This window comes from Cupressus sempervirens, chromosome 5, assembly GCF_028749045.1.
Source record: "Cupressus sempervirens isolate cs-2001-9-10 chromosome 5, ASM2874904v1, whole genome shotgun sequence".
Classification (NCBI taxonomy): domain Eukaryota; kingdom Viridiplantae; phylum Streptophyta; class Pinopsida; order Cupressales; family Cupressaceae; genus Cupressus; species Cupressus sempervirens.
In genome coordinates this window covers 942,581,904-942,594,569 of record NC_143122.1, presented here as the reverse complement: position 1 = coordinate 942,594,569, position 12,666 = coordinate 942,581,904, and the positions used below count along the sequence as shown (strand labels likewise).

The 12,666-nt window shown below is 35.3% G+C and overlaps 1 protein-coding gene across 1 annotated transcript in view; it reads left to right on the top strand.

Annotated features, from left to right (window-relative positions):
* Positions 1-4,942, top strand: part of LOC149559076 (uncharacterized) — a 157,100-nt gene extending 152,158 nt beyond the window's left edge. The window contains exon 4 of the mRNA XM_089833033.1: positions 3,940-4,942. Coding sequence (XP_089689159.1) covers positions 3,940-3,946 — 7 coding nt within the window. The 3' untranslated portion in view covers positions 3,947-4,942. The remainder of the gene's footprint in view (positions 1-3,939) is intronic.
* The last annotated feature ends 7,724 nt before the right edge of the window (positions 4,943-12,666 follow it).

Sequence of the window (12,666 nt, the reverse complement as noted above, 5' to 3'; positions counted from 1 at the left end):
AATATTCTCTTTTCGTATCATGCAAATTCTCACTAAAATAAGAAATAGGTCTACCTTCTTGGCTCAACATAGCTCCTATTGTAGTGCCAGTAGCATTATCTTGTGGTCATCTTGCACCCATGCAATATGGTATAGACGTGGGTGTTTCTACCTCTTGATATTTGACTTAGTGACCATCTTTTCTAGACACCAGATTGTGAATACTTCCACTATTAATTATCACATCACAACACTAATCTTCACATTTGCACATGTTGTGAAACAAACTCCTCTTTTGATCAGGTTCATTCTCACCACTCAGCAAGACTCTTTGATTAACTTGGACTTCTCCTCTTTTAGCATCTTCAGAATGGGATGATTTGGCATCTTCATCAACATGCAGAACTCTATCATAGCCTTCAGTTCTCTGATATATCTTTCCTTGGCACTAGGAACATTCAAATACTCTATACCCTTCCTCTCCATAACAAAAACATTTTCCATGAAAACCTCCTCTCCTAGATCCTTTCCCTCTTCATCTTCCTCTCTGATCTCTATTGTTCTGGTCATGGAAACAATTGGAATTATTTTCTCTTTGGTTCTGATTGCTACTGTTGACCTCATCTTTATTCTTTTGATCATCATTTTGTCCTCCACAAGGCCATCTGCTAGATCTTCCACCATCACCTCTTCCTCTATTCTTATTATCAAACTTTTTTCTCATCTTATCCTCAACTCTGAGGGAAAACTGGTATGCCTCCTCAATATTGGTCATTCAAACTAGACTCGACTCCTCCTGAATGCTTGGTCTCAACCCATTAAGATAATGGGCAACTTTCTCCTTCTCAACTTCCGTGTGGCCTATTCTGATGAGAACTCAGTAGAATTCTTTTGTAAACTCCTGAATAGATCTATTGACATTAAGGTCAATTTGTCTATTAGTGACTTAACAGTTAGTCAGTTGGTTACATTATTACTAAGCTATATAGTTGTTACTGAGCTTATCATTCATCTAGCAATGTTAACCAAGTGTTTCATTTGCAACCGAGCTAAGTAGTCATAATGCAATTCGTGTCTAGGTTCATAGTGTCTACCAAAGCATCTGAGATAGATTGCAGTGCTTGTCAAGTTCTACAAAGTCTACCGACCTTCAAAGGCAAAGCATAGTGTTAACTAAGCTCTGTAGTGTTAACCAAGTACATCAGTGTCTATTAAGCTTGCAATGTTAATGAAGAGAATTCACAATTGACTAAGCATTGTAGTGTGTTTCCCAAGTTTTAGTTCATATCTTTTGCTTTAGAGTTTTGAGTCAAGTCAAGTATCAATGTCTTAAGTCTGATCCTAGATTTCACATAGAATGGCCTTTCTTCTCATTATTCCTTTGAGCTAACTTGATACAGGAAATCATATTTGCAATGAACCAATCCAACGGCTAGGTGATTAGGGTTTAGGAGGTTTTTATGTGTCATTCCGATGAAAAGAAGGTTTGAATCTTCTATTGATTTTTCCTAACCATGATAAAGACAAAGATTCAAAATTATGTTATGGTTTCCATGAGAGACATTGCAGATGAGCAAGATCAGTGAGCAAAATAAGCAGTTTATGCAGAAGAAAACATTTAGAACCCTCATGTAGTCAAAACATGAAGATAAGAAAATATACATTGTTGATTTAGTACATGAATGATTCAGATGCGATTATAATAAGCTACATGGTGGAGAAAAGTCAAATGAATAAAAGAATGCACACCATTGGTTGGATGACAAGTCAAATGGCTCAGAGATTAAGTACAGTTTGTCAGATGAAGACTAGATCGACGGATAGTATCTAAGATGGAATTTTAACTGACCTTAGAGATGTATTTTCCTAATAGTTAGATCAAAAGAAGATCCATGATCGTCATTATGTTGTTGTAAAAAGTTGTTTGATCATTATTCATAACGACATAGTGATAGAACAACACATGTCCTAAAGGGCTCGTATATTCAATGCAATACCACAAAGCAAATCAGTTTGATGTTAGATTCTACAAGCATTAAAATTGTGTCACTTGTCTGCCACAATGTGCCTAATTGAAAAGTTGACCTATGCCACGAAATAAAGAGACTTAACATCATTTTACTACCACCATCAGATCAGAAAAAGATCTATGTTAATCGCTATCTTGCTATGTAAAGTTGCATGGAAAATAATCATAACGACATAACGATGGAAATACATGTGTACATGGAGGGACCCACACAATAAGTTATAAAGGAAGGTTATAATGTTTTAATTATGATCGTTAATTTAAGATCGACGAATAGAGTTCAAAGATGTAGTGACCGTTGGAATATGAAATACACAGGTTTGGCATGAAATAGAAAAAATGAAGAATTAATGATTTTCTATAGGATTTTCTAAGATTGCATGAAGTTGAATAGTCATCGTGTGTTTTCAGAAACACCGTGGATTTTGAATCATCAATAGAAGAGATACCACGTGCTCATATCATGATCTGCATTGGATAATTTCATATTGTATTCTCATTTTATTTTCTATTATATGACTATTTCTCTGCCTAAATTAAGAAATGATAGAGAACTATAAATATAATTTCTTGTGATAATAAAAAGGTCGAAAAACTTAACAGTGAATTGGTCTATAATTCCATTTACCCTATTTTCTTGTCATGTTTTTTTTTCCATGGATAGATTAGTTTTGCATTAAGAGTTGAAGGACAATTATATGTGAGCATGTGATAATCAAGTGGATTCCATTTCATTTTGATATTTGCTAGAGATGATTTTATTTATTTTCTTCATATATGATTTTGCTTCCTCTCTTGTTCATTTAATATCATGTTAAATAGTTTCATTAGGAATTTAAGGATAGATGTGTATGATGTAAGGTCCCATCCAAGTAAGGACTAGAACGATTGTTAATTTTTCTACAATATAATTTGATTAGAAATAAATATTAAGTTTTTCATTAGAGAACATTGTATAGCTTATGCAATAACATGATTAGGGAGAATACTTATGTGACTTGCAATGATTAGTATTGTTTAAATAAGATTGAATTATCAATTGTAACCATCTGAATATTAGGTGCAAATGTGTATGTGATACTTTGTATAGTAGAATTCTACTTATTTAATTAATGTGCAAAGTTAGGCCCAACTTATGATCAACTATGGATTTTGTTCATACAATTGACAATAATTATAAATAGAAATGGTCGGACCTCTTTACATATGATACGATAGTTTAGATAGTTTATGAGACTGGTAGCATTAGAACTAATTCACACTATGATGGATTGTCTAATTTATGTTAACATCTTGATTAGCTAATGTGAGTTACCTTATGGATAAATACCTTATATTATTCATCTTATCTCATCATGATGATTAGATAGTTTTAGTAATTGAAATTATGACCAATTGAATTGAATAGATATTGTGTTGTGATAAATAAATTCTACATAAGGTGACTATGAAAATGGAAATCAAGTTTGGGTTATGTGATTATTGTTTTGAAGTAAATTATGTATCAGTTAATTCAAAATAAAGAAGTACAAAAATGAATAGAATATAGATAACACAATGAATACTAGTGATACTCGTTAGGTTATTCTAAGAGATGTTATGATTTGAATCCTATAATTAGTGAGAGTAAGTACTCATGCTTGATAAATTTGATTAATGTATGTGTAAGGTGTAAGGTGTTTTGATACATATGCTATGGATTATTAATGTGGTTATTATTCTTGAAAAGTTTGTAATTAGAGCAATTAAAGTAAAAAGAATGATACTTATTTGTAAATGAATTTCATATGCAAATGATTCTAAAGAAATGATGTTGGAATATGATATTGATCTAATGGGTTGACCTATGGTTAATTCAAGGATATGTATTAATGTTTACAGTCTTATATTTATATGTTTGAGTTACTGATGTTAAATTTGAATTTGTACAGCGGATGATTATGAAGGCCTAATCGAATGATTATGAAGACCTTTGAGAAAACTATGCCAACTCTTGTACAACAATCAAAGTCGACCTCAATGCAAACTTTTTGTAAAATCGGATATGAACTAAAGTTGGACTTTAGAGGGGTTAAAATGGATCCTAGAATGCATTCTAGGTTAAAATAACCTAACCCACTTATACTACCTAAGGTTGGGGGTTAGTTGAGGGTGAAATCATGGTCAAAATTCACATTATGACACCTCAAAAGGGCCCCACTTCAAATGTGACGAAAATGAATAGTCGGAGACAATGGGTTATGACACATTGATAAGAAAGCCATGTGCCTTCATTAAATAAGGGAGGATTTTGGAAGAAGAGAAAGGAAGACTTTGGAGGATGGACCATTATTTTTTCACCATTGTTGGAGATAAAAAGGGGAAGTCATATGCAGAATGGGGAAAGGGAGAAGGGAGGAGAGGATGGTAGAACAGTATGAGGAGAAGAAGATCAAGAGGGAACGAGAGAGAGAGAGAGAGAGAGAGAGAGAGAGAGAGAGAGAGAGAGAGAGAGAGAGAGATGAGTCTTTCTATCCCTTTTCTTTTGTAGTATTTCTTTTTTGAGCTGGATTCATGTAGGTTTGAAATGTGTAACAAGTGTAGTTAAAAATGTTGTTCTTGTATTAGGAACTCACTCTTATGATAACATCTATGATTCTTAGATGCAGTGAGTTCTTGCTCGGGGGTATGGCTAGGGCACCAGAGGCCTCATGATGCCATTAATTGGTAGGGTGGAAAACGAGCATTGTTTGAGTATTAGTAGTTTTCTTTATTGTATCTTGCAAAGAAATGTAAATGAAACTTATAAATGCTAAGCCTTGCTACTTGATTTAAGATTGTGTATATGCTTCAATGCAAAAGAGAAGTTTGTGATCTTACATTTGTGATGTATGAAAGGTTTCCTATTTGAATACAAGAAAATAAAGAAAAGAAAAGAAATAGTTCTATGTCTTATTAAGATGTATATTTGAAAGACTGTTAAATGGAAATCTAATGCTCTTTTGAGTTGAAATCAATTAGTTAATCAAAGTTTCATTCCCTTATAGTGTGGATCTGAAATTTGTAGTTGGAAATAGTTATCTTAATCATGTCTTCTTTTAAAGGAATCTATGTTAGTTTTTGGTAGAAAAAATGGGCATGACATATGAATCTATTAGTAACTGATTGAATTCCATTTTATTCAAGTTTGGTAGTCAAAGCAATTCCATTTTCCCTCGTGTGTGTTTCTTCTTCCATTCCTCTTTTCATTTAGATGGTTAACATTGCATCTAGAATAGAAGTAAGAGTCAAAAATATCAAGATAATCTACTACAGTCATTCGATTGGGTGTGATAAGTTATTCAAATCCATCTTCCCTAAATTGTTTATGCCTACAAACAATTTTGTTATCCTTTACGACTCTCAGGTTAAGAGCTTATAATGTCAAACTTCTGATCTCATACAAATATATTCATTGCATATCATTACAAATCATAGGGAGTTGTACCTAATCAATTCAGAGGGTAGCGATAGAATACATACACTAACCCATTTTTTATTAACCATCCTTTTGTCTCTCCAAAACATTGGGTATCAAAGAGCCAGGCTATAAAATCTAGTAGGAGGACAAATTGTTAACCAACACAGTGTCAACCGAGTGTTTCAATATCCACCGATTCTCTCAGTGTTCACCAAGTCATATAGTGTTGATCGAGTTCCTACTACTTGAAGTGATTAGTATGGACCAAGCTTCAACTTCAACCGAGTGCCAAAGTATGTTGAGTGTTGACAATGTTTTTCAAGTGTCAGAATATCACCAAATTATCTTCTGAACCCGAGTCACAACAATAGGTCAACTTTGTCAATTATGATGAATTTGGTATTGTAACTGACTTTAGAAGGTAATTAATTGGATTGATATATATGTAATGTATTGTATCATATCCAAATGTAATTAAATGAGCATGTGAAGAAGTAAGATGGTAAAGTAGAAACATATATCATAGTTAGGTGATCATTGCAATCCAAGGAATCTCATTCAGCAAATCATAGTTGTAGATTAGAGATCAACCACTGATTCATTCTAATAGGTGCATCAATCAAATCTTTTAATCTGGTGGACTTAATAGTCTTTTTCTAAATCTCCTAATAGAGTACATACTTCACTTTATGTTTGTAAATCCTTTAACAAGGTGGACTTAACATTCCTTATTGCTCCTAATAGGGCTGATCACCAAAAGTGGTCAATTGTAAGCCTTAACAGGCCAAATTTATATTGTAGTACTAAAGCTTGTGGGTATCATCCCCACCTTAGTTTTACTTTCTAATTGGAAGGTTTATGGGTCACCATATCTTGTGTCAAAGTTTTATGAATGTTTTATTGCTTTCATTCTTTAATGTATGCAATTAGATCAGAATAATATATGAAGGATTAATTGGTGAAGTGAGTTAAATTTTTATTGGTTCCTAATTCACCCCTCCCCTCTCATTAATCTAGCCTACTTTATATTTCCAACAATTAGTATTAGAGAAACTGGTTCTCACATCATAAGTTTAATAACTTGAGATAAGATCAGAGGCAATGGAGGTATACAGGCTAGAAAAGGCTATTGAGAATGAAAAGATGGATCTTGAATTACCTATTAGAAAACTCAAGAAAGCAAAGGAGCAACTCTCTCAATCATTGCAAAGAAGAAAAGATCTTGTAGCACAAATGGATGATAATCTCTACATTGAAGAAATAATTGAAGACTTATGCCCAGAAAGAAATTTAGATGAAGCTGATGCAACAATCAAAGACCTACTTGAGAAGAATTCCAATCTTCAAGAAGAAGTTAGAGAGATGAAAAGAGAGAAACAAATCCAATCATTCATATTATGTGAAGTCATGGAAGAAAAATACAAAGCCAAAGAATAGATAGAAGAAAAGGACAATGAAATTCAACAACTATCCCTTCAACAATCAAGAGCTAATCAATCCAAGGATAGAGAATGAAAGATTGCAGAATAATCTCAGTATTGAAAAGAAAACCAATGAGAGAATGATGAAATCTCAAGAAAGCATGAATCAGTTTAATGAAAAAACTCAATATAGACACAAAGGCAAAGCTAGATTAGGATATATAGATGAAGGTGAATCATCTCAGCAAGGAGCTCAAAAGAATGAAATACTTATTTGCAATCATTATGGTAAGATAGGTCATACATCAAATAAGTGTTTGAGCAATGGTAAAGCAAAATTTAGTGGAAAGTGTTACAATTGCAATAAGCATGGTCTAGAGCAAGTGAATACATAGAGAAACCTAAGTTTGAAGGAAAATGTCACAATTGCAACAAACAAGTATACAAATCTTCAGAGTGTAAGACCAAAAAGTGGAACTCAGCAGAGAAGATTGTGAAAGCAATAACTGGTTGGGATTGCAACACATGGTGTAGATGTCACTACTATGGTGAGTTTGGGCACATTGGAGAAAATTGTGTAAAGCATCAAATGAGGAAAAGAGACACTACAAAGAGATGTTTTGTATGTACAAAACTTGGACATCTTGCTAAGAATTGTATGAACATAGATAGTGTAGAAGATGAAAAGAAAGACGAAGTTGATAATATCAAAAAACAAATGAGGCAACAATGGGCACATAAATCTGTAGAGAATGTAAGAAAAAGTTTTGAAGTTATTGACACCAAAGTCAATAATTTGGGTGGCACAATCACCTCGACTTAGTTTCCTATAGAGATCACTGGAATTGTGATTTAGAAGAAGTCATTTAACATCAGTTCTAACTAGCAAGCAGAAAGATCTATATTAGCATTCAAGATGCACGAGGATCACCGAGTGATGATGGAAGTTCAAGACCTTACTGAGCAAGGTTGGGTTGCACATCTTTTTTTAGGATGCAGATGTCAAGTTGGTAGTTCCTACTAAGACAAGAGATATTATCGAGTTAAAGGTGTCTACTGAGCATTCAAGACCAAACTGAGTGGAGAAAACCTATCATCGAGTGGATATGTGTATGAAACATTAATGGTGATCGTAAAGACTAAAATTCGTTCAATAGAGGAAATTGAATGTGTTGTTTCACGATGAATTTTAAGAGCATAGAGAAAAGAGGGAATTCAGAGCCTCTAAGTGATTTAAGTAGTTGCTATTGAAGATTATCCTATGTTCCAAACCCTACCGAGCGATGGTATCTTATAGCAACAAGGTTAAGAAAGTTTCTAAAGTGTTGGTTTGTGGAGTTGATCACAAGGCTCTCACATTGAAATTGTCACCAACAATTTCAGAGATACTTGACCCTATTAGAGTGCAATCCCAAATTCCACCTAAGTTACTTCTTGTTACGACATCCGATCATTTTATCACTGTTCTATTCAGGAGCTTGGAACCCTATAGATGAATGAGGCATTCAATGAACTTTGTGTGGATAGTGTCCTGAAACCTGAGCACAAATATTTGGAGACAAAGGGTTTGATGAATATTTTACATATGCCGAGGGATTTTCAAGTAAAGTGGATTAGACTCATCTTGAGCCATGTTCATAATATGTAGTTATGGTTAGATCATCCTATTTTGATAACCAAGAAGATGGTACACAAGATTATTGGATTTTTGATGTTGAATAAAGCTATGACTACAAAAACCCTAGGTTAGGTTGAACTGGCAAAAATGACTCTTGTTGAATGGGACAAAAGAGGCATGAAACTTAGTGGTGTAACTAAAATGGAATCAAACTTTGGCATCCATGTAATTGCACACAAAATCTATAGCTCAAGTCGATTGAACATGTCATGTGAAGTAGTTGACCTAGCGTACAAGGTGGTAAAGAACAACTTATCCTTCGACCTTGCCAAGTTGTTGCTAAATCAGTTGAGCTAGAACATGGACATCATTTGAGTATCAAAGAACAATCCATGTAAGTTTGACTCTCTCGACATATTTTTTCTTCTATGTTCAGAAGTTTTTCCCTTCTAAAGGAATTGTAGTATGGAAGAAAGATAATCTAGAACTGTATCAAATCAATGAATTTATAGTAGAGATGGGAGAAAAATGTCATGTCCCCTTTTCAAATAATTAAAAATAATAATCTTTGCTAAGGCAGGTAGGCAGTCCCAAAAAGGTGAAGTTTCAGCAAAAGGGGATAACCTTTGGAAGAAAATGGACTAATAAATGAAAATTATTATTAAAATATGTTTTATTAACCCCTCTTGGACATGAGTTAGGGTTATGCCTTCTTTTAAGGGGTTTAGAGGCATGTTGGGCTCTTTCCAGAACTTGATTTTTGCTCATTTCTTTGTTGTTCTTCAGAGGCTGCCAAACCTGTGGAGAAGGAGACCCAAGAACGGGAGTTTGCAGGTTTCCAAGAAGGCTAAGGACAAGAGTTTGAAGCCATTCCATGTGCATACTCATGCAGAGTTTGCCTTTGTGCTGAACAGTGCAGATTTGCAAGTTTTTAGGTGTGTTTTTTGTAAGAGTTTGGTGTTTTTGGTTGAGTATTTCATATCAGTTTGGGTTGCTACTGTATATCAGACTTTTGAATGTTAAAATAGAGCTGAATATATGTATTTGAATATGATTATACTTCTGTGATAGATTATTAAGTTTTTGTGGTGATTTCGGACTATTTTGTGCTATTTTCGGGAGCCCGATGAGCATTGTTCTTGTCCTCCGTTTGGGAGCTATTGTGTGCATGTTATACAGATATGGAAATATCATTTTATAGGCTGTTATGCTGCTCAAATTTCTGTAAAAAATTACCACTTCAGATTTATTAATAATAGGTGAAGCTGTGAAGCTTTTGGCACTATTTTCGGCATACCCGATTTGGGGTTTCTTGAGTAATTTGGTGGATCTTTGTGATATTAGTTGTTTGATTTTGAAAATTTGATTAGAGGCGTGAAATATTATATAAAATCAGTAAAGGGACATTTTAGTGGTATCAGAGCCATGATCTTGCTAGCCTGAGGGTTTGTAGAAGTTTGCATGTCAGTTTTGACAACTACCCAGATCTTGCATGTCAGTTTTGACAACTACCCAGATCTTGCATGTCATAATTTATGGTTGCATGTTGCTTCTAATCAGTTGCATGTCAAAATCTATGGTTGCATGCTACTTCTAATCATTTGCATGTTAGTTCTTGGTGAATTTGGTGGTTGCATGTTGCTTCTAATCAGCTGCATGTCAAAATCTATGGTTGCATGCTACTTCTAATCAATTGCATGTTAGTTCTTGTTGTTTGAAAAAGTTATAACCTACTGAGGTTACACTCTACTTTATCCAGAATGGACAGGTATAGTACATAGTCTCAGAGGACACGATCTTGGACAATTGATATCCAGAGTCAGAACAATAGAAATGATGGTTATTTAGACATTCGAGATAAACTTAGGAAAATAAGCCATGACATGTCTGAACAGTTGGTTGAGCACCACCGTATAATGAATGACATGTTGTCCGACCTAGCTAAGGTGGATAAGTTGACTGGATTTCTATTTGGCAGATTTTCTCACAGGGAAGATGACACAATTACCAAGAACTTGCATGAGGAGTTTGAAAAACTAGCTTATAGCCAGACAGAGGTCTCAGATTCTACTCTGCCACAGGAGGTAGTGAGAAAGAATATTACGTAGATTGATAGTAATGGTCAACTTGATACTCAAATTGAGATAATTGTATACAAGTCGTTAAAGGGTGATATCACAGGTATTCAGGATGGTATAGTTACAACAGGTAGTGACTACAGCGTAGTGGGTTCAGATGATGGTTATGAGGATGTTGTTGTGCATAATGGTGAGATTCCTGGTAGAGATGAGCAGACATTGAGCATTCATGACTTTGCTAAGAAAGAGTACCAGGCACAGTTAGATGCTTCGTCACATGAGGTTGAGGCTGGTAGTACTTCACACGATTTGTCCAGCCAACTGAAAGTGAACAAAGACAGTATTGTGACTTCATTATCTCATTATGAAAAGTATGTGGAGTTAGTTGGTATTGGTCATATTACTCAAGTGAAGATTTTGCTTGAGTTACCAGCTGATTCTAGTTTACAGATATGGACTCGAGATTGTTATATTGGCATTTGGGATTTAGTTGACTGGAGATGTTTAACACTTTTTGGTAGCAATGTTTGTTTGGGTGCTATCATGGATTTGATTAGCAGATTGCACGGTGTTGTCTTTTCTTATTCTAACAGCTTGTCCGATGCTGGTATTAGTTTTTATACACCGGTGTTGGGCTTTGTTCATATATCTAGTCGACCATACTTGTTGGAATGTGTTGATGACCTTTCATATTTGGCAGTGTGTACAGATGAGTCCTAGGATCATATTGGCATTGATGACATCCAAGAGGATGCAGTGGGCAGTTTTGAAGACTTAGTTTCCTTGGGTACAAAGGAGTTGGACAGAAGTGCTACAGTTTTTGATACTTCGTTTGTTGATATGAGCTTTGGAGTTGATTCGCATGATATGGATGGTAATACTCTAGAGACCAGTAACCTTGAGGATGCTCCTTTAGACAGCGCATCGGAGGAGGTTTGTAGGATACAGTCTAGCCAGTGCCATCATGTGTCTAGTCAGTTGAGAGTTAGTGAGCAAGACATTGCTATCGCTTGCCAACATTTTGATGTTGCTCGTCAATTATTAGCAATTTATGGATGGGGTTCTCCTACTAGTGATGAGCAGGGAGGCAGTTATCTTTCCTTGACAGAGTTCCACTCTTTATGGGAGGCTATCCGAATTTCGAGATAGGATTATATGCAGTTGGTAGCCGACAAAGATTATCTTATGGAGTGGGGCAGTACAACATACAATGCATTGTTGGCCAAGGAAGACGAGGTGAGTGAGCTTACTCAGCAGCTTGAGGTGACTTCTAAGATTCTTGAGAGTACACAGTTGGCTTTCAAGGAGTCACAGTTTCATTTGGCTAAGGTGACCATGGAGTTAGAGCAACTACAGTCTTTACTAGATTTTGTACAGTCACAAGCTATGGTGTCTGGTGATCTGAGGATGTCCATGGTCGAGATTGTCAAAGATAGTGGAGATGGGGATGCATCCATCCTTGATACTAACATTGGCATATTGGGTTCGTCCCCACTAGAGTTAGGTTCGATTGAGTTGGGTGTTGCAGCAAATTGTTGTGGTATGCCTGACATGGTGGTGACCTCTAGTACTAATGGCATAGAGACTAGAGATGTTGTATCAAAGACCATGTGTGATGTTGGTGAGCTATCAGTTGGCATGGTTCCTGCTAGTAATAATACTCCCTTGGTGATGTCTTCAGAGGTAGTACTCAGTTCCAACTTGGTTAGTGATCGATTGCAGTTAGTTACATCTAGATTGCAGTCTGAGCCACTGACTGAGATTGATGCATTCTATCGGCATTACATTGTGAGGTATGTTCATCAATTTACCTTTGATGACCATGTTGATGAGATGATGATACAGAGATGTACTTTGGTTCCTAGTGCTTATCATTAGTTATGGGATAGTTTGACGCCTTGGGATGAGAGTCATGATGGGCATGACATGGTGATAGGTTCTACAATTTATAGCTTGATAATACATGACTTAGAGTAGAAGTTTTGGAGTGATGCTTCAGCCAGTGTTGTTATTGATTTTACTCCTTTGGCTATGACATCTCCTAACTTAGCTGGTGATCAGTCACAGTGGGTTGTATCACTTGTTCATGGTGAGCTATTGAC